General features: G+C 41.5%; 1 protein-coding gene across 2 annotated transcripts in view; it reads left to right on the top strand.

Annotated features, from left to right (window-relative positions):
- trpm3 (transient receptor potential cation channel, subfamily M, member 3) overlaps positions 1–23,503 on the top strand; it is a 180,354-nt gene that overhangs the window by 18,795 nt on the left and 138,056 nt on the right. Inside the window, exon 1 of one of the 2 annotated variants that reach the window (XM_034148834.1) lies at positions 21,594–21,683. The exons of the other annotated variant lie outside the window; for it this stretch is intronic. Within the exon in view, the coding sequence (XP_034004725.1) occupies positions 21,594–21,683 (90 nt within the window). Of the gene's footprint in view, positions 1–21,593; positions 21,684–23,503 lie in introns of those variants that run through there. 2 annotated transcript variants of the gene reach the window in all.

Below are 23,503 nucleotides of genomic sequence, written 5' to 3' on the forward strand. Positions count from 1 at the left end.
GTATTGAGAAGCCTCTACTGTGTGCAGAAAGTCATTGTTATTAATACCACCTCAGCAGTAAGGATCATTGGTAGTACTCACACTCTGTTGATTGAAACTGTGACGTTTTATCAAAGACTAAATGGCATCATTTACCATAACCTCTATAAGCAATCGGCACTGATCAAAACACATGGTTTGCATTTCTAAATGAATATGAGCTACACTGTAGGCACTGTTCAAGAGAGACAAGGCTATAAATAGAGTTCTCATTCTTTGGGATTTACTTGGAAAATCTGGCCAGTTATAGGAAACCGGGAATGTCGGTAAAGTTCTCGTTGGCCATAGGACACGATTAAAACACGTAAAGCGTTCCCGCCGTTAAGAGAGGGAAAGGTATTATGTTAGCTCTATAATCCTTCCTCTACTCGGGGCTTTCGGATCATTTGTTGAAGTGAACCGCTGGAAAACACTTTGAGGGGCTGATGGATTAAATTGAGAAGCGTTTTATCCTTATATCACTCTGATTGAAGTGTGCTTTTGTCTTTTAGTTAGCTTTGTCCACACTGTGCTCCTTACCTTGCACTAACTCTGAGTGGCAGGGATATACAAAGTAAAATAATTAGTTTGCGCCGTTATTGTGCCAACGTGAAAGAAACAATGACATCTGCTCTACCTGGAGAGATTAAAAATAAGTGTGGCTTTCTTATCTACTCAACAGCTGGTTGGATGACACACACACATTTATGCACACACACACTGTGCACACACAGATAAACATGAACATTTAGAGTAAACCAAATAATACATCTTAATGACCAGAAGGTGTTTTACTAAAAAATAAAGTAATTAGAGACACTTGTGTTCATTCTGGAATAAACACAGGGCAGGGTGGTATCCTACCAGTGACGTGCGGTGAGGTTCATGGCTGGTGAGGCACAGACTCTTTCAGAGTCAGATTTACAAATATTATAGCCTATTTTGACCGTAATCGAAATATTCTGTTATTTTCAAAAGCTTTTTTAGTCTGATGCTATGATTAATTTTAAACAGACCGATCAACAAAAGGATACCCAAAATCTAAATATTGGATTGTTCTTTCTAAGTAAGATCCCATTTTCATTACAGTTGTGGTCTTACCTTGACTTGAAGATGAATATAAGTCCATGCTATCCTTCTGGACAACAATCTCTATTACTGTTTTGTAAAAGTCCTCCTTATCTTCCTGTAGTTTCAAAAGTCTAGTTTGTTGTTTGCGGTAGAATAACAGTAGCAACAAGAACCTGTGGGCTCACGTGCGCCCCCTTCAGCGCGGCAGAGGTTATGGCTGCCACTCCTGGTGCTTTTTTCATTGCCGTTGTACGATGAGACCAGCGAGCCTAAATATCATATATACGTGAAATAAGTTATTTAGAGACTATGGATGGCGAGGATAAATGTAATAAAGGGATCTACAAACATTACATTGGTGACCTACAGTGAGATGGGAACAGGCATGCGCTTAGGGCCCGCTTTCCAGCCAGTTTCTGTGGGGTGACGCATTCTGAAGTGAGGCAGAGCTCATCTGTGCCTCACCTCACCCCACAGTAAATGGCTTGAGCGCGCTCACAAAATAAGTGGCCGCGCTAAATTAGTGCCCGCGCTCCAGCAAGTTACTGTGGGCTTACGTGAGGCAGTGCTCGTCCCTGCCTCACTTCTCATCGCTCCCGTAACGGAGCTCGGCAAATTTGCTGATTTTGACTATAAAATGCGATTGGAATCATACATAAATCACATTTACACAAGATCAGTGGAGACATTTTATTATTATTATTATTTAGTTTTTCTTTAATTGTTTTTCCGTTACATTGGAGTATGACAGGTGAGGCTCTGCCTCCCCTGCCTCCACTGACTGCACGTCGCTGTATCCTACATATCCTCCTACAAAAGGAATCATTTGAGTTGCTCAATTTATGGATTTGTCAGATTACGGCATGGCTCCTGAGCAAACCTTTTTTTTCTTTAAACCCTCCTCTAAGCAGCCTTGCTCTGAATTATTTCTGCTAATTTATCCTCACTCAGACAGAGGTGCAGAGGAACAGAAATGGAGAGAGAGACAGAGACGTTTCAGTGATGCTCAGTCATGCCTCAGCTGAGACGTCCTCCATTAGACACTCCACATTAGATTAGAGCTGTTTAGTATGCAGAAAGAAATGATACGTTTTAGTTTTGCACTTCCCTCACTAACAGGAAAGTCTGCACCTTTTTCCTGCACATGTTGAAGTCTTGATGTCTTGAACAAGGCTTGAATGTGAGATATCTCATGGCCAAACAGCCACACTTAAACCTGAGCTCTTTTTGTTTAGATATTGATCAGATAACTTGGCTTGCCTCTACAGATGATGCTGTGGGAAACCCTTGTAGTTTCATAATGCCAAAATAGTCAATATTTTATGAGTAGAGAGCAGTCGGGTGTTATCCGCTCTCTGTTTACACCTGGCCCTCCTCAAACCTGTTGCCAAACGTAGAATTAGGATGCCCTATAGAAGGAACCTCAGTCTTTTTTATGTAAATGTAGACATCTTTGAATAGAGGTCCGTTGATGTGACACCTTGTTGCACCCTGTCTTTGAACTGTGGCTTTGAAGCTCTTCTGTGTGACGCCATCATCTCCTCCTATGTATTTCTTGATGGAGCCGCGTGGCAATAATGATCGCCATAAAATCCATTACCAGGGGCCCCGGGGCCACTGTGCTGTGGTTCTAGCTTTATTACACCGACCAGCATGTTGGTAATTACACAATTTGTTTGTTGCTACAGCAACATGGAGGTTCTAAGCGCCTAATGCAGAATTTATGTTAGGGGAATTTGGCATTTTGTTGTCATACACACCATTGCAGGCAGACATTCAGTTTGTGTGTCAGTCTTTGTACTGTAGCTGCACATGTGTGTGTTTGTGTGACACCCTCTCAGTGGGGGCTCATTTAAAAGACGCAGGGACAAAATGGAGGAGGTTGACCCATTAGTTGTACCATCCACTATTACACCTCACTGCCTCCACTTAGCGGAGCACTGAGGTCCGGTATTTAGGACCACCTGAAAACTGTCCTAAACACACGCTACGTCAAACACTTAGCAGCCAGCAGCTTTTAGACACAACAAGCCAAAACTAGACCGATCCAAACCATGCCTTCTTGGCCAGAGGGAAATTATCTCATCAAAAATCACAGTGGCCTTATGTCTTGCTCTCGTAATGAAGTGGTAGAATTTAATAACAATATCCTACACACCAGCCTAGAACAAATCTTTCAGGGTGTCACAGTTTCAGTTAAAGTTTCCTAACTTGATCCTGGATTAAATTCATGAATTAAAAGTGGAAAAGCCACAAAGAGAGCTGAGGAATGGGCTTTAGTTTTTAATGCGGCAGCCTACCCTGCAGTGTTGGGCTTAAATGAGTGACTGTTCATTATAGTGGCTGCTGACGCTGAGCCATGTCGGCATTGCTCTATTGACTCAGAAGATTAGATCGGCTGGCACGAAAGGTAATCTGGCATCTATAGATTTGTCTGTGTGTGTGTTTTCTCAACTCCTCCATTGAGCACTGGACTGACAAGGACTTATAGGCACCAAGTTGGGCACTGCCCAGATCTAATGTTGAGAGAGAGAAAGAGAAAGAGGAGGCATTACGTTACCCAGCGTTTCCGCCAGGGGAATATACATGTTGAATTTACCAATGAACAATAACAAGGTATTATATATACATAAGTATGTGACAGATGGAATATTAAATATTAAACTGAATATATAGCAAGTGTTGTCTTCATCATTCTGAACAATTGGCTTTTGTCTTCTGTATCAGCTCCATAAGAGCAAGTATTGTGTCCTGTGAGTCCTAACCTGAAGAGCAGTGTATGAACAGCTCTTTGTATTCTGATATGTGGAGTGAACCCTATTATTGACTTCTTTGGCAAAACTTTCCAATGGTTTTCATTCTTCCTAGCAGGAATTGCTCCATTGACAACCACGACTCCACCGTAGGCCATATGACCTCTAAAGTGCAGCAGGTTTCAATTTTTGAAGGGCAATCTTATCCTCCCCGGAGGCAGATCATATCTAGAGATGGCATCACCTTCCATTGGAAAGATGACAAAGACTGAATATCCCAAAATGTTATAGGTAGAAAAACGACATTCATATCATTAATTCAGACAAATTGAAATACTCCCGTTTCTTGTTTCATAAACAGAAAGATATACAGTATGCTCTATGATATACAAATAAATGTTGTTTAACAAAAGACAAATTCAGTCTCTTACGCAGCCTTATTTCTGTCAAGAGATTCAGATGGAAAACTTAATGTGAGGCTTTTAAATTGCTTCAGCTTCTCTAACGCAGCCACATTATGCAAAAGACCAATTCAGTTCTGGCCTTCAACATTGAAAAGCATGAAATTAGTACCACCGTGTTTATCTTAAATGGTAGTGTCCCTTCATTTATTTTCCTGCCATTCCCTCTCTCCTCTGTTGTTTCCCCCCAGTCCATTCCCCCATCTTAGCCTTCATTCTCTCCTCTGTTATCTGCTATCTCAGTCAGAATCTGAGGGACTGCAGGGATCCTCTCTCGCCATGGTTCCTTGTCACACTTCTCTACTTCATCGAATTGAAGACTTATAAACTCTTCCCTAACTGTACTCGAGAAACTTGAAGCTTAACCTCACATTCTAGATCTTGAATATATACTCTGTTATATATTGGGAGTTTATTTAAAGGTCACCTATTATGCAAAACCCACTTTTTCATGTCTTTTATACATCAACATGTGTCCCCTCTGTGTAAAGAGATTCTGAACGTTTCAGGAACAAAGATTCTCTCTCTTTTTGTCCTGATCCATTTATATAAAAACCTGTCTGAAAATGAGCTGATCAGATTTTGGCCACTTTATTTTTTGGCTTGTGTAACCATTAGCCAATCACCAACCAAGGTAACCCCCCCACCCCCCACCTTATCACATGAATCTCCTCCTAGAGCACCATTGTGTTCTTTTTAACCAAATATCTCTCAGAGGGGTGTGGGGAGGGGCTCCTTATTTTCATCTAAAGCAGGGGTCTGCAACCTTTTTGACTAAAAGAGCCATTTTGCCCCCTTTTCCACCAATTTATTTTGTCTGGAGCCGCAAAACATATTTGATAGTTTTTTTGCATTTATTATTTATTACATTATAAAACTGTTATCCTCTAATAAGAAACAAAGAACTCTTATAAGGAGAATAAAAAAAATACACAGGCCTACTTTAAAATAAATCAACACAGCACTTGGGGAGTCCTCTGCACATTTGAAGAAAATGAATATAATTAAAATGGGCCCACTTTGAAATAAATAAAACATATAGCTGCACCCTAAAAAGAGTTAACTGATTGAATTATGACTGAGGATCGTCAGCTGTCTTCCTCTTCCGTGTTTTTCCTCCAATACGTAAAGGCTGCAGCACCTTTGACAACTTCTCTCCACATATCAAACATCTCGGTAAGCCAGCATCGTTTGCTGTGAAAGCAGATAACTCTCCACGCAGAATTAAATCCTGTGTTCCTCCGATACTTTTCTTTTCTTTGATTTATCCATAGTTCGCTCATCGAGCCGGGGGTCAGGTTATTCGCCTGCAAGAAAAGGCGCTGGCGCGGGACCGTAGCAGGATGTGACGCATATTTTAGTTAACCTAATTAAAACCGTTTAAAAAAAAAAAAATGTATGTGTCTCAGTATGAGCTCAAAATACAAGATACGAAACATTTTCAACCGTGCAACAAAATAAAAATAGTCCTGCAAATATTTTTATTTTATTTCCTTCTTATTTTTGTCTAAGCTCAAGGGAGCCAGAGCAGAGGGCTTAAAGAGCCGCGGGTTGCCGACCCCTGATCTAAAGTAACAGACAGAGAATCAGCACTTTTGAAACAGGGCTGAATCAGAGGGGATTATGGGATGCTGCAATGATGTGTTTGGTATTTCGAGGCAAACCCTTCAGAGACATGTTTGTATATATCTGAGACCTATAATATATTGATGAAAAGCAGTATAATAGGGGACCTTTAATACTTGAGTTAAACATCATCATCCCAATGTTATGTTAATTCAGCATACAATGGCCTGTAACAAGCTTCAAATCAAATGGATAACACACAAATAATTCATATTCAGATCAAAGATCCAAATGCTTTATTGTAATATGCACAATACATACAGTGAAGATTTATTTGAAGATCTTATGCAAACAATATTCTTACGTACAAGAATAAACAGAAATATAATAATGCACGAGAATGCTGCAAGGGATACAATAGTGCAAATAATATGCAGAAATAACTAAACTACAGTGTATGTAAAATACAGTTTACTGAAGCTGATGTCTGTGTTATGTGAGTACATAAAGAATAACAGTACAATATTTATGCCGTTGGAGAGGACAATTTGCAGGGAGGTTTGCCACAAACATACAGTATTTCCCTTATTACATTTTCATTTAAATTACATAACTTACTTATCAATATTTGTTTTGTTTGTTTAGGTCACCATCAGAAGCCTTGGTTGATTAATAGTGTCACTATAGTGTAATATACTTCATTAATGATATAGGGGTTTGCATTATTAATAAATGGTAAATAAATAGTTTTCTAGTGATAAATGACAACTGAACTACAGACAGTATCAGTCAGAGTGAATAGATGATTTATTTGAATTAATGCGTTCAGTTCACAGGTTAGGTAACATATTACTACTAAAATAATTCTTTCTCCGAGGACCACCAGTAGTCCTCGTGTATTATTCATTATTATTCATTGCCAATTACATGGACAGCGTTCCCATATTTATGCCACGCTGTGTGCTGTTAAAGCCTTCCTCAGTTCAAGGGAAGTTTGACACACACACACACACACATGTACATTCACACACACACACACACATGTACATTCACACACACACACACACACACACACACACACACACACACACACACACACACATACACACACACACACACACACACACACACACACACACACATACATGTACATTCACACACACAGCAATACAACTCCTGATGAATAAATACAAATAAATGCTTCCATGCAATTTACATGTGCCTACACACCGGCTGTATCTACTTTGCACTTACTGTAATGGCCTTATCTCTTGTGAGCTGTATTCTAACCTTCACACATTTTGAAATGGTTGTGTTGCTGAAAGAGATTAGTTTGCTCTTATTTGTTGGACGAAATGCTTTTAAATACAGAGCAGGGCTTCTGGGTGAATGGTGTCACCTTTTTCCCTCACCGTTTACAAATATCCACTTACATTTTCTTATTATCTGTTATTTTGTCTGATATGACAAGTTAAATTCTTATTTAGGGGTGCATTTCATGTGGTTAATGTGAGTGAAATGCAGAGTATCTAAACCACATATGTAATGATGCTAATGATGTACGAGGTACTTGAGGTTTTACTACTTCCTATTATGGGGAATGCCAAATGCCACATAAATAATTTCTACTGCAGAGAAAAGAGGATTTGACTCTTGCTGTTTCTTTGTCAGTTAACCTCACAGCATGAACTAATATGTGCTAAACTTAAAGGTTGAATTCATCTTGAGGGAAGCGTGTTGAACTTCTCCTTCCTTCCACAAGTCAAAGTGTAATATATTCTATTCTGTTATTGTTTTGGAGGCCATGTTTCTATTTATTCCAATCACTGGCTTTCAAAGTAGATGAGGAATGGCTTTGCATTTATCTTTTTATGTCCTTTATAAGGAGAACTATAAGCATTAGCATTAGCATACAATTTACTGTACTTAAAATGAAAAGTTAAAATAAGGATTGATCTATAATTATAGCTACAAGTTTCACAACAAACTAAGGTGGCAGCTGGCTGGAGGGAAATCTCCAGAGAGCTGAAAGTTTACCGTTGGCTAGACTATTGTGTTTGTCTTTTTCAGTAAACATCCTAATTTAAATCATGTTTCTATACTGCTCACGTCCATCCTCTGTATCCAGTAGGGCTGTATCCGAATGTTCGTTCGTTGGAGTACTATTCGGGTTCAATTTTGTTATTCGGATATTCTTTTTTTTCTTTTTTCTTTTTTGAAATTGAATTTATTAAAAATTCCAATATCAACGGAAGAGCTTGTGCCTCTTCGGGGGGTAAAATAGGAAGCCAAGCCAAATTACACTTAAGACATATACAACTGCAACGAAAGTACCAAACACAATATCCTTTTCAATTTCAACGAACACAAATTGGGTTACATACATTAACAAATAACTATAAAACAACAATACTGTAGAATAACAAAATGAATGCCGTGAACAAACCGAAATACACGTGTTGAAGCCGTTCGCTGCTGATTACTACGCACCCCCCCTCCCCGTGCGGGCCGAATATTCACTGCTGAGTACTACCGAATATCCGGAACCCGAAAATTGGTATTCGGGACAGCCCTAGTATCCAGGGTGTCCACGGGGTCTTTAAAAGTTGATAAATCAATTTAGCGAGAATTAAGGCTATTAAAAAGTATTAAAAAGTATTAAACGGCATTTTCCAAGGTATTACATTCTGTAGCTTGTTTTCAGTAAGTATATAAATTGTCCAAAGAGGTTGTATTCTACAGTCTGCCTGAATGTAATCATTGCGTAGGTGTGTAGTGTGATTCTGTGTAGTTTATTTATGGCATCCAGTTGGATTTGACGTCATCTGAACAGGACATCGCACGCTCACTGCTTGATAGCGCGCGAAGGTCCGTTTACGCCGGTTGTTAAACAACATCGTTATGGGGAAATGCAAGTCTGCGTCCAAATGGTTGGAAGATAAGGAGGAAGGACAATCAATACTGTATATAGTACATGTGAGGTAAAGTGTGTCGCCAATGTAACCGGTTAAAACTCAAAGTGGCGACGAGGTCTTAAAATGTATGGAAAGGGTCTTAAAAGGTATTACATTTGACTTCAGGATTCCTGCATATACCCTGGTATCACATCTCCTTTCTATTTTTCTGAGTTCCTCTTTCCTTTCCTTCCTATACTATTAGTGTCACTTGTCTCTTCTATTACTAAACATTTAACCTCTGGCCCCAGCTCTCCGGCATGAGTGATGGATAGAGATGAAATCAAAGACAGGCAGAAAGACATGCAGGTGTAATCGTATAGGGCTGCTAACAGGAGAGTGGTGAATGGAAAAGAAGAGTGTCTTCACTAAGGGGCTAACAAAAACAAAAATATATATTACAATGATATATTACAATATGGCAAGGCAAGTTTATTTATATAGCATATTTCAACACAAGGCAACTCATCGTGCTTTAGAAAAAAAACATTTCAAGTATAGTGCGACAGTAACACATGAGATGACCTTTAAATACACTTAAAAACGGTAATTAAAAAGCAAAGAGAATACAAATTAAAGAAGCTAAAATGAAATAAAAGATTAAATAAAAGTCTTTTACTGCACTCTTACTTTTACGTTATATTTGATAATGCTTTATTGGATGTGTACAGAGCCCCTGTATTAATAAAACACTATCAAAGACAAATGTAACATTTTTGAATTACAAAACATACCAAGGTAACGCTATCACTGGCTTTTTTTATTTGTATACGTCAGAGAAAGTAGGTACATTTGATCTGGCGGGTCAATCTCGATGTGTCCAGAGGCGGATGGATCCAAATACTAAACTAGACTCAAGTGAAACAACAATATGTTAAGCTGTGATAAAGGATGGACAACCCCTGCAAGTCATTATTTTTTAATTAGTCAAATCTCGGTCTGTTACCTCTCTTTTAACTGATAACACCGCTGTTTGTCTACAGGTGTTTGCACATGCCAATAACAATTAGTGGGACGCCCAGAAGCCTAGCTGGCAGCGCTTAAAAATGTGTAGCTGATAGCAGGGATGTAATGTTAAAGCCTCGTTGCAGACGTTTCAGAAAGCATCGAACTGGGATATAACGTTGGCCTTTAAGTGCAACTGTGATTGGTCGAACAACTCATTGACTGATAGTGAGTGATAGTGAGAAGCAAAACAAACAAAGGTGGAGGAAATCACATTTTGAGGTATAGTGTGGGTGTGTGTGTGTGTGGTGTGTGTGTGTGTGTGTGTGTGTGTGTGTGTGGTGTGTGTGTGTGTGTGTGTGTGTGTGTGTGTGTGTGTGTGTGTGTGTGTGTGTGTGTGTGTGTGTGTGTTGTGTGTGTGTGTGTGTGTGTGTGTGTGTGTGTGTGTGTGTGTGTGTGTGTGTGTGTGTGTGTGTGTGTGTGTGTGTGTGTGTGTGTGTGTGGGTGGGTGGGTGGGTGGGTGGGTGTGGGTGGGTGTGTGTGGGTGGGTGTGTGTGTGTGTGGGTGGGGGGGTTTCATCCCGCAGGCTAATAATCATTGCCTTTCTCCAGATGGAAGAGTGTACCAGACTCAGCAGAGGTCTTCCTGCTTCCTCAGGGCAAGGGACGTAGGGGGTAGTACTGTGTGTGTGTGGGTGGTTGCGCAAGTGTGTGGGTGGTTGCGCGAGTGCGTGGGTTTGTGCGTTTGCATGTGTGTGTGTGTGTTTGACTGCATATGGATGGAGATATTGAACTGTCACTTAACGAGAATCCTCCAGGGGACGAATATCACACAGAGAAGAAGGAGAGGAGGCAGAATCAGATTGAAGCTTTTGGCAACATCAATCTCCAACCGACAACATTGTTATCCGAGACCTTCAGTCACTTGTTTTGTTGAAAAACTGAAAGTGTCATATTCTGTTACTGTGTGTCCATTTGATGTACACACAGTTGGGTACACTTCTCGGTAACATGGACTTTTCTCCAGACAGTTGACCAGGAGAGAAGTCAGCTCCATTTGTCCTTCATAGAGGAAGAAAGTCTTTCATGAATGGTATCCCTGAAGTAAATGTAGATCCACACACATGTTTTTTTTGTAAGATTAGTGAACTTCTTGGTATTTAGAATTTGGAAAACTCTAAGACACTTCGGTAGAGCCTACGTTAAAGATTAAAGGGTGACTAGGCACTTCGAAACACGCCTATGACACATCCTGTTTTTATTTCTCTTTGTCCCCTTCTTCAGTTCAATTCAGTATTTTTTTGAAAGGGCTCTGAAATGCTATGAGCAAAACACAACAACAATATTCAATTCTATCTCTTTCAGTCAGACACACACCAGCTGAAAACTCTTTCACAAAACAGAGAGGATTCACATTTTCAGTGAACGAGCAGCTTGTGGAGAGCTCCTGGCTTTGTTTGAATGACAGGTGGAAATGGGATTCTTTCTCACTATCGTCACAGTGCAGATAGGCGATGTCACAAGGTCTAAGCGTAGCAGAAATGTCTCAGATTAGAAGTCAGCTACTGAGAACACCCACTCAAGAGTTATTACACATAAATGTGCTCACACACTTCCACTTCTACAGTACATACAGCAGATGATTACATTTATAGTTCCTTCATGACTTCTTGTGGGTCATGAGCAAATTATTCAAACATTCCTCAACACATTTACACATTCTTACTTTTACATAAAACCATATAAATTCACAACAACAGATTGTAGAGTTAATAGGTGATTTTGTCACCTATTATGCAAAATCCACTTTTTCATGTCTTGTATACATCAACATGTGTCCTCTCTGTGTAAAGAGATTCTGAAAGTTTCAGGAAAAAAGATTCGCTCACTATTTGTCCTGATCCATTTATATAAAAACCTGTCTCAAAATGAGCTGATCAGATTTTGGCCACTTTATGATGTCCCAATGGTTTTTTGGGTTGTGCGCACCATTAGCGAATAATCAACCAAGGTAACCCCCCCCCCCCCCCCGCCTTATCACCTGAATCTCAACCTAGAGCACCATTGTGCTATCTTCTCCACCCTCCTTGACCCCCCCTCCTCCCTTCCCCCCTCCTCCCTTCTTCCAAGCGACTTTGTTAACTACTTTGAAAAAAAGGTTGATGATATTCGCTCTTCATTTTCCGACTCACCATTAGTCACCACTGGGTCACCAGACCCACCGTTCACCCACACACTAGCCTCCTTTTCCCCTCTCTCTCCAAGTGAGGTTCTTACCCTCATTACCTCTGCCCGTCCTACCACTTGTCCTCTGGACCCTATCCCCTCAAACCTCCTTCAGACTATCACTCCTGATATTCTACCGTTTCTCACCCATCTCATCAACACTTGTCTAACTTCTGGTCACTTTCCAAACAGTCTCAAGGAGGCAAGAGTAAACCCTCTCCTAAAGAAACCCACTCTCAACCCGTCCGATGTTATAAACTACAGGCCTGTCTCTCTCCTCCCATTCCTGTCTAAAACACTTGAACGCGCTGTCTTTAAACAACTCTCCTGTTATCTCCATCAGAACAACCTTCTTGATCCGCACCTGTCTGGTTTCAAGGCAGGTCACTCCACATAAACTGCTCTCCTTGCTGTCTCTGAGGAACTGCACACTGCTAAAGCAGCCTCCCTCTCCTCTGTCATCATCCTTTTGGACCTGTCTGCTGCATTCGACACGGTGAATCATCAGATCCTCCTTCACACTCTCCAAGAACTTGGAGTTTCAGGCTCTGCACTTTCCCTCCTCACCTCATACCTCAAAGACCGCACCTACAGGGTAACTTGGAGAGGGTCAGAGTCAGACCCTTGTCAATTAACTACAGGGGTCCCTCAGGGCTCTGTCCTCGGCCCCCTCCTCTTCTCTCTGTACACAAACTCGCTCGGATCTGTCATTAGCCCGCATGGTTTTTCATACCACTGCTACGCTGACGACACTCAATTAATTCTGTTCTTTCCCCGTTCTGAAACCCAGGTTGTCGCACGCATCTCTGCTTGTCTAGCAGACATCTCTCAGTGGATGTCTGCTCACCACCTCAAGCTCAACCTTGACAAGACTGAACTGCTTTTTCTTCCGGGAAAAGAGTGTCCCTCTCTTGACCTAACAATCAACATCGGCCCCTCTGTTGTTTCCCCGACTCAGACTGCAAGGAATCTGGGTGTGACCCAAGATAACAAACTGTCCTTCACTGCAAACATCGCTGCAACAACCCGCTGCTGCAGATACACTCTTTACAACATCAGGAGGATACGTCCCCTCCTGACCCAGAAAGCGACGCAGCTTCTGGTCCAGGCTCTCGTCAACTCACGCCTAGACTACTGCAACTCCCTCCTGGCTGGTCTACCTGCATGTGCCATCCGACCTCTGCAGCTCATCCAGAATGCAGCGGCTCGTCTGGTCTTCAACCTTCCTAAATTCTCCCACACCACACCGCTCCTCCGCTCCCTTCACTGGCTTCCAGTAACTGCTAGAATCCACTTCAAGACACTGGTACTTACGTACCATGCCGTGAATGGATCTGGCCCTTCCTACATCCAGGACATGGTTAAACCATACACCCCAGCACGTGCACTCCGCTCTGCGTCAGCCAAACGGCTCGCTGCACCCTCACTGCGAGGGGGACCCAAGTTCCCATCAGCAAAAACACGTCGGTTTGTTATCCTGGCTCCAAAATGGTGGAATGAGCTCACCATTGACATCAGGACAGCAGAAAGCTTACACATCTTCCGGCGCAGACTGAAAACTCATCTCTTTCGACTCCACTTCGAGCAATACAATGAAAAATAAAAAACAAAATAAAAAGCACTTATATACTAACAAAGCACTTACATACTAACAAAGCACTTATACACTAATAAAGGACTGGCTTATCTAAAGCCAGTTGAGTAGCACTTAAAATGGTTTGGCTCTATGAAACCGAATGTACTTATATGATTCAGTTTTCTTAAAGTTTGTATCTTCTTGGTCGAATGCACTTATTGTAAGTCACTTTGGATAAAAACGTCAGCTAAATGAAATGTAATGTAATGTAAATGTCTTTTTTAAAACCAATCATCTCTCAGAGGGGCGTGGCCAGCAGCCGCTCATTAGCATTTAAAGCTACAGACAGAGAATCAGCACTTTTAGAACAGGGCTGAAACAGAGGAGTTTATGGGATGCTGCAATCATCGGTTTGGTATTTAGAGCCAAACACTTCAGAGACATGTTTGTATATATCTGAGAACTATAATATATTCTTGAAAAAGAGTATAATAGGAGACCTTTAAGTGACTGTAGTTGGCACAGTAATAATGCAATGAATCCAGGAAAGAGTCTTTTAAAGTGGATAGTGTATTCTGTTTTATGCATAAAAATACAAGTCCTTCCAATTTCACTGTAAGCTAAGATTCTTGATCCCACTGATCTGAGAACGTGAGCAACAAAACATTTTTGGAAACATATTGTACTTCATCATCAACCTCTCAGTGCACAATTCACAGTAATTGCATCCCTCATCTGCCAAGTTAAACTCCCTCTGGGACAAAATGAATAACGGGGAGAGAATTAAATCTCATCTTGTCTGGTCTTGCTCTGTGCCACTGTTTTAAAACCGTTTTCATGTTGTGATAATTAGTGTAGCCAAGAAGAGTGAGAGGATAAAACAAACACTCTGTCTGCAGCAGGTGTGTTGAAGCACTGCCCTCTGGTGGTTTCAGTTTGTGTTGCTTGTTGCTTGTACAACAATGCAGGCTTTGACTTCCTCTGCTCAGTATCCTAATATATATAATAATAAAAAGCCAGTCTTTTTAGTTCTACTAAAGTGAAGCAACTTGTAGTTTGATAATGATTCAGAATTGTTATTGCAGCCTCATATAGGACTCGTTTTTGAATGATAGAGCCTAGACTTAGTGTGTGTTGTGTATTAAAAGGTTGCCATCTACAGTCAGGATGCAGGCAGTGCAGAGTGATGCTCCATGTGTTGAACCATTGCATGGGGTGTGATGGAGACATGTGAAGTGAAAGGCTTGAGGGCTCAAAGCACACTCTCATGCTCACTTCCTACCAACCCCTACTCTCTCACACACACACACGCACACACACACACACACACACACACACACACACACACACACACACACACACACACGCACACACACACACACACACACATCTCCACTAGCTGTGTGATGACAGACAGATCTCCCAGAAGTCTCGGAGGTCCCCGGGGTATCCGGTGGTCCGTGAAGTGGTTATTCTTAATGTCAGTCCCTGGCTGTGAGGTGGTGACTCAGGAGAGTAATTATAACATATACAGAGAGAGAGTCTATACTATCATTAATGTATTGAAATACCAATACCAGCAATATTATAATATATATTTAATTGTGTGTGTGTTGCATTGCAGCAGCTATTGTTTTGGGTTTCGTTTAAAGGTCACCTATTATGCAAAATCCACTTTTTCATGTCTCTTCTACATCAACATGTGTCCCCTCTGTGCAAAGAGATTCTGAAAGTTTCAGGAACAAAGATTCTCTCACTTTTTGTCCTGATCCATTTATATAAAAACCTGTCTGAAATCGAGCTGATCAGATTTTGGCCACTTTATGATGTCATAACGATTTGTTGGCTTGTGTAACCATTAGCCAATAACCAACCAATGTAACCCCCCCCCCCCCCCCCACCTTATCACCTGAATCTCCTCCTAGAGCACCATTGTGTTCTTTTTAACCAAATATCTCTCAGAGGGGCGTGGGGAGGGGCTCCTTATTTTCATCTAAAGTAACAGACAGAGAATCAGCACTTTGGAAACAGGGCTGAAACAGAGGGGATTATGGGATGCTGCAATGATCTGTTTGGTGTTTGGAGCCAAACACTTCAGAGACATGTTTGTATATATCTGAGACCTATAATATATTGATGAAAAACAGTATAATAGGGGACCTTTAAGGGAGAAAAAGACTTGATTCATAAAGTTTTACTCTTTCTTCTTTATTTTTCTTTATGGATCGCTTGCTTCTTAGATTTACATCTTTCCTCAAGGTTACTTTTAATGTAATCTCAAATGTATGACTAGCTGCCCGCTTTGTATGTCCATTTTATAAGCTCAGCTTGTATGTGCACTGATTCATGCCACGGTAAAGTTAGAGCATATGTGGCACAAGAATATTCAGATATTTTATGCAAAATGTTTATAGTGACATCAACTTAAAACATTTATTTTAGAGTAACAATGTGTAATACATCTTAAGCCAAGAAGATTCGGAGACAGTTTCTTCCCGCGGGCAGTGAGACTGTTAAAAAATTGAACTGTTGAAACAACATCAAACATTCATCTGCTACTCAGTAGTATGTATCTAATACCTAATATATATATATCATTCCAATAACTTGTATATAGACTCATACTGCACTATTCCACATCATAACTTTATTTCATTTTTATAACTATTATTATTTTTGTATTGCTCTTGCTCTTATTGTTATTATGTTATGTTATTATGTTGCATTGTTGGAGAAGCCTGTGACATAAGATTTTCAACTGCATAATTACTCTGTAGCTATGTCAGATTGACAATAAAGAACCTTGAACCTTGAACCTTGAAGCCCTTTATAGACAACAAACCGACATCCAATAACTAGCAGTAACAAAGTGTTGCATCGCCTTTATCGCCTGCTTCTTGGTGAAGAAATCGCTCTTGAACACACCGCAAAAATTACAGCTAATGGAAAATTAGTATGTACATTATGCGCCTAGGTGAGAGGAAATTACTCTCCATACCAGCAGGCAGCGTTAGACTGTAATCGTAATTCAAATAAGGAAACTGGAAGACTTGATTGGAGATACAGTATATAAGCCATTTCTAATACATACTTGAAACAAAGCAGCATTCGCCAAACACTTTCACTCCATACTTGCTCACCCACATCCAGATATCTGTGTTGTGAACATATCTGTTCCCTGGAATGATCAGATAAGTGGAAATATTAGAAAAGCCTTCTGTGTTTGTGCCCTCTATACTGTAGTCTTCTGCCTGGTTTCCTCACTTCCCGTTCTCTTTTCGTGCATTGATTCGCTTAAGCTGACCAGCCAACCAGAGTAATTCTCTCCACCCTCAATTCAACAAACTATATTGCCTTAAAAGCCAGTGTCAAAGGCTGAGAAGTGCCAACAAATCAGGACAAATGGAAAAAACAAAAACCAGACGCTCACTGTCGGCCGATGGTGGACCGTTGACTTGCCGTGTTGAGCCGTAACGGGTTGCATCATGTTTTCAACACCACTCAAACCCTCAGTGCATGTATCCCTACAGAATTACACTCAATCACTCCTCAGCAAGTCCAAACATGCCAAATCTATCACAAACAGAGTTGTTAATTTGTGTTTTTCAAATCATTGTTGTGACAAGCCTTTTGGTGTTTGAGTTTAATAGATGCGCCACTTGCCGGAGACAATAGCCGGCAAATAGTGTTCATTTGTTGGTTTGGTTATAATCAGGAATTGAAGTCTTTGAGAGCTCTACCTCATTGATTGTAGTTCCTTAAAGGTGGGGTAGGTAATTCACTTCAGAAACACTTTTTGTTATATTCCATGGAATGCTCTTAACATCCCGATAGCAATAAATACATTAAATGCTTTGACAATAAATACATAACAAAATGTCATCTGTGGAAGCCGTGGCGCTGTAAAAAGCACGACCAATCATCTGAGCCGGCTAAAATAACTGGATGGCCTACCTGCCTGTCAGCCTTCCATCTGTGCACAAACTTATCTCGTGCCCTCATTGGTCATGTGCGCGTTCGTGTGTGTTGGAGGAGGGGCTCTGTAAGGAAGTCTGAAGGAAGGGGCAGATTTTTTTCGGCTGCGTAATTCTAGCGCACTCGAGCGGGTTTCACCAAAATTACTTACCCCACCTTTAAGTACAGTTTTTAGGATGGTTGTAGGCATGAACCAATTGAAAATGCTAATTTTTAATGCAACCAAAACAATGAGAATAACTATTTAACCTTTATCAAACCTGATTATATCGGGCTTGTGAATACATTAATACAACATATTTTCCATACTCGTGTATGCTTTCCATAGTGAGATGACTGCAGGAATTTGTGCCTGAGGTGCTGGTACAACGTGCAACTCAATTTGGTTCTTGCAGTTGTTTAACTAAGGGCATTTGCCTATTTAAACTATACATTTTTTCTAGGAATAGATCATTCTAAATATATGAATACATTGTTTATTCTGTTTGCTTCACTAGAGACTTTAAAGGCACACATTTTCTTTTATCTAAATGTGAATACCCCTGTAAGGGTCTCAGTTAAACAAATCCTATTTGGGTGAAAAGGAATACGCTTTCCATAGTAAGATGACTGGAAGAATGTGTTCCTGAGCTGCTGGTACAGTGTACAACTCCAAATATTTGCATCTTACAGTTGTTTAATAAAGGACATTTGGTGTAAAGAGCCTGTTTAAACATATTCATTTTATTCTAGGAATAGATAATCCTAAATATATGAATACATTGTTCATTCTGTTTGTTTCACTAGAGACTTTAAAGGGCACACATGTTCTTTTATCTAGATGTGAATACTCCTGTAATGTGTCCTATTTTAGTGAAAAAGGAATCTGTGTACACCGCACAGAGTCAAGCACGTGTTCAGAGATTGTTGCCCTCTGCCAGCGTTGCACCTTTTCATGGATTCTCTTTGTGATTTGCATGTAGAGCAGGGATGGGCAAATGGCGGCCCCCACCTCCTCTTTTTGCGGCCATCAGATTAATTTATAAACAATGTAATTAATAAAAGAAAATATTAAAAAAATAATATTTTTTATTGTTTTACTTGTAGTACTGATACCGTCCACTAGACTCCTAGCTACGTCGCGAGCTGCGTACATGATTTCGTTCGGCAGCCAAATACCGCAAAATAATCTGTTACGCGTTTGTGTGTATTGTGTTTGTTTCCCGGGGAAACACTCACAAGAAACACCGGCTGTGTTAAGTTGCCGCTTGTAATTATGCCTTTACAAGCTTCAAAGTTGTATTTATCATCTGAATTTGGCGAAACAAGTTCAATATTCTAAAAACCAAGACTTTGTTTATTTGAAATCAGATGAAAACAAACTGTCACAGACCCTGCCGTGTTATCTATGATTACTATACGCTTTTCATTCATAATTTCAGCGGGAGGGGGAGCGGCGCTGAAGAACAGCAGAGTGTGGGTTGGCAGGTGTCTGTGTTGACATTCCCCTTATTGAGCGTCAGCAGAGAGCCAGAGACAGGCTACAAGTGTCTTAGGTTCAAGTTAGGCAACTAATGTCTGGGTTAGTGTTCATGACTTCATGTTTATGTCATCTTAATGGTTAATTTCAATGCACACACATTTTCCGTGCTTTCCAATAGTTTAAAATAGTTTTATTCCACTGTTAAATGACCTGTTCAATACAAACATGCCACTTGTAAAAATTAAATAACATTTCTGTGAACTGATATTTGTTTAGTGAGCTTCTTACAGGATGTTCCCTGAAAGATTGTAAAATGTCAATGAAGATGTCAGACTTAGTATATATGTTAATAATTACATACAATACATGGAATTTGTGTGTGTGTGTGTGTGTTCCAAGTGAATCTGCGGCCCCCTGGTGGCCAGTACATACATTGTGTGGCCCCCACCACCATCCAAGTTGCCCATCCCTGATGTAGAGGGTCTCAAGGTGCAGCCGGGGGGGAAGAATGTCTCAGGATTGCGTTTCTGCTCTTTGTAGATGATGTGGTTCTGTTGGACCGTGACCTTCAGTACGTACTGGGGCGATTTGCAGTGTGAAGCAGTCGGGATGAAACTCAGTAGCTACAAGTCTGAGGCTATTGTTCTGTACCAGAAAACGCTGATTAAGAAAAAGTTAGTCATAAGAGATTGTTAGGATTGTTGGGAGTTGGGACGACACAGTGAGGAACTTTTCCACTGCTCAAAAAACCTGTGAAAAAAACACTGAAGCTACAGATAGCACTGGACGAACAACAGGGATATAAATTAGTCGATAAAGTTTAGAGCTTTTACTCGTTGGATGGCTGTGTTGCATGTGTCCCCCCCCCCAACGCCTCACCTGCTGCAACTGCTCTGTCCATTGTTAAAGCGATTGGGTCCTTAACTTGATCAGGTTTGTTATAACAATCATTGCCATAAGCACCCAATCCACCTCCACTACTGTCATTTTCTCTTGTCCTCTGAAGAGTGAAATCAGACACCTGCCTTTTGATGCATTTGTTATTTAATTAACACAAGCGGTTGGAAAGTCATGTAATCAATGTATGACCTTGATCGTGTAACATTGATAACAGTGACTACCTCAGAAAGGATCTCAAGTGTTTGTATACAAGTGAGGGTATTATGGTGTGTAAAAAGGTGTGTGAGGTAGACAGGTGTTTTATTTCTGGTGTCAGCAGGCGTTGACGTCGTCCAAGATCATTACGGTGAGAAGCTAGCCATAAAGAAATAGCTCTTGATTAATAAGTTCATCTACGTTCTGACCATCTCTTATGTTCATGGGTAGTGACTGAAACAATGAGATCTAGGATATAAAAGTACAGAGTATAAGGTTTGAACTTGTACCTTTGTTTGCCTCCTTAGTACTGCAGAGGTGCCCTTGAGCAAGACCCCAAACCGCCCTAATACTTGGATGGATTTCGCGTTTAAAAGCTTCATTCTTCTCCGTGTGCCCTTCATGTGTCTTCATATGTGACAAACAAAGTTGACAGTACAGTTGACATGTCACCACTTTAGAGATAATGTCACAGGTGCAACAGTAAGTAGGTCGTACTCCTCTCTGCTGCCACACTAACAAGTTGTTCATGTTGTACAGTCCTCACGCTCAATCTAAAAGACAGAGATTTGACTCCACTTCACCCATTTCCCATTTCGACCGCCAAACAGTCCCTCATCCTCGTATTCTCTCCATCCTTCCCTCCCCCTCTTTTCCCCTCTGTCTCACTCCATCGCATGTCTTTTTTCCCATGCGCAGAAGAAGACATTCCTTTTTTTTCTGTTGCATCCTATCCTCATAGGTTCAATTTCAGCTTGTTCATCAGTTGTGTTGGATCTTATTTTATGTCACCCCATTTTGACTCTCTCCCTCCATCTCTCTGTCTCTCTCCCCCTCTCTCTCTCCTCCTCTCATCTTGAGACAGTGGAGTGCCTGCAGCCCAAATCTAAGCCGCTGCCTGTCAGGCTGCTCCGTTTATGCGCTCTGCGCTACTCTCCTCTCCCCTCTGCGCTATACTGCACTGCATTGCACTGCTCGTCTCTCCTCACATCTCCATCTCTCTTCCATCTTTCTCTCTCTTCTTTCCCTCTCTCTACCTGCATCCTTCTCACACTGCACACTCTCATCTCTGTTGTGCGTTGCTGCGCTCTCCTCCATTGTTTGGAAAATACAGTACACTTTGGGCTTTTTTTTTCGCGCCAGAGCTGAGTGCACTTGGGCTCCTGGTGGAAGAGGAATCAGATGTTCCTGGCGCTCCGGGTTTGGCTTGCCTCGGACTCTTTGGATCTGTGTGGGCCGGAGAGGAGGAGTGGGCTGGGGGGGAGGGAGGGCAGAGTGCAGACCAGGTGAGAGCTCCGTCTGCTCGGGGGGGTTAAAGGCTTCACGTCGGCGGCGGTTGCGTTTGATGGTTGTCCGTCGTGGGTCATGCCCTGGGACTTGCGTGCTTCTAGGCAGTTGGAGTTGGAGACCCTCTCCCTTTTTTGCCCCCCTTGTGGGGCAGCATTGATCCTGGTCCCAGGCACCAGTGGCTGCACCGTGAAGAGGGGGAACCATGAACCAGCTGGATGCACCACGGCCGATCAACTGGACCATCAGGAAACTGTGCCACGCAGCCTTCCTGCCATCTGTACGCCTGCTCAAGGTAAAGGAACACAGGGGACGGGAGAGTGGGAAGTGGGAATGAACTACATACAAATGTGTCAGGCAACCCTTCTTCTATCCACTTTACAAAAAGATGAGTAGAAAGAGAGTGAAGATGCAAAATGAATGCTGTGCAACATGCCTGGCTCCCACTGGATTTAAGGCAGGCTTTAACAGAGGATAGAGGAAAGGATGTGCAGTGGTAAGTGTGGCAAAACTGCCTTAGCATAACACCAAGCTTTGGAAGTATGGGGATGCGCAAAGAGGGGGGGATGGAAATGGAGATGGGAACACGATGTTAGAGAGAAGCACAGAGAGCGTGAGACGGAGAAAAGGAATAAGCCGTGACAAAGAAAGTGTGTTGAAAGAGAACAAGCTAAGATTTATAATTGATTGAGAGCATGGGGGGGAAAATGAAGGATTGGGAAAGGGACAAGACGTCCACAACAAGATATGGGAAACATTCAGAGGGGGACAGTGGATTAAAGGGGTCCAGTGTTGGAAATAGCAAGAGGGTTGCACATAGGGTGAAGGTGAAGAGACCAAGTACAAGGGATGTGAGAAAGAGAAAGGTAGATGGTGAATGAAAGAGGCAGGATATAAAGGAAGAGAGGCTTTGTAGGGGTGGGTGAGCAGACATGTGGAATTGGAGCTGACAGACATGGACTGAGTAGATTTAGGAGGGAAGTGAATGTGCAAAATCAAATTCCAGCAGACAGGTGTATTCAACAATGCTCTTGAGTATTTTGTTGGAATTTGCCATGTGTACTGTAGTTGGCAAACCAGTCCTTATCACCTGAGCAGACGTGTGTGTGTGTGTGTGTGTGTGTGTGTGTGTGTGTGTGTGTGTGTGTGTGTGTGTGTGTGTGTGTGTGTGTGTGTGTGTGTGTGTGTGTGTGTGTGTGTGTGTGTGTGTGTGTGTGTGTGTGTGTGTGTGTGTGTGTGTGTGTGTGTGTGTGTGTGTGTGTGTGTGTGCTTTGTTAAGTGCATCATTTCTAGGGCTTGTTTAAAGACATTTGTAGCCTCATTTTTATTCAGCCACGTGATCTTAAAGCCAATTACAGGGGCTGTTTAAGGAGTGCTATCGTAGGACGTCTTAAATGCCTCTCTTCCACATTTTCCTTTGATCTGGTTTTATCAAAGTGTCTCACAGAACACTGATGCTGAGCTCACGTGTTCACATGTGTGTAGCCTGGTTTAATGAATGAACTCCTTGATTGAATATGCATAGGCTCTGTTTAAGTGTGAGTTTCTGAGGACATGCATAGTATTGTTTGACACTTGGTTTATTATAACATTTTACACAATGATACTGTGTGTGTGTGTGTGTGTGTGTGTGTGTGTGTGTGTGTGTGTGTGTGTGTGTGTGTGTGTGTGTGTGTGTGTGTGTGTGTGTGTGTGTGTGTGTGTGTGTGTGTGTGTGTGTGTGTGTGTGTGTGTGTGTGTGTGTGTGTGTGTGAAATGGCGCCAATGGACGTTTATGAATAATAGGTGATCTTCTCCAAGGAATACACACGTGTCTAATGCTGGCGCCACACAAACGGATAATTGGGCGAATGTATTTCTTATTCAATGCTGATCTGAAGAGATTATCTGCCCACATTCTCCTTTTAGTATGAGGTATTACAGACATAATGTTATCAACTGGATTGGCAATTGAATATTGAGCAGGATCCTGGAAAAGCCAATATTGGTGAGCTGACCTGGAAGTGTCCCCAACTTGCTGCTGTGTAGTAGTGTTAATAGAAACATGACTGCCCACAGAAGGAATACAACGTTACTCTCCTGAGCTTAGACAATACAGATACACTTAAAGGTGGG

Source organism: Trematomus bernacchii, unplaced genomic scaffold (assembly GCF_902827165.1).
Source record: "Trematomus bernacchii unplaced genomic scaffold, fTreBer1.1, whole genome shotgun sequence".
Taxonomy (NCBI): Eukaryota; Metazoa; Chordata; class Actinopteri; order Perciformes; family Nototheniidae; genus Trematomus; species Trematomus bernacchii.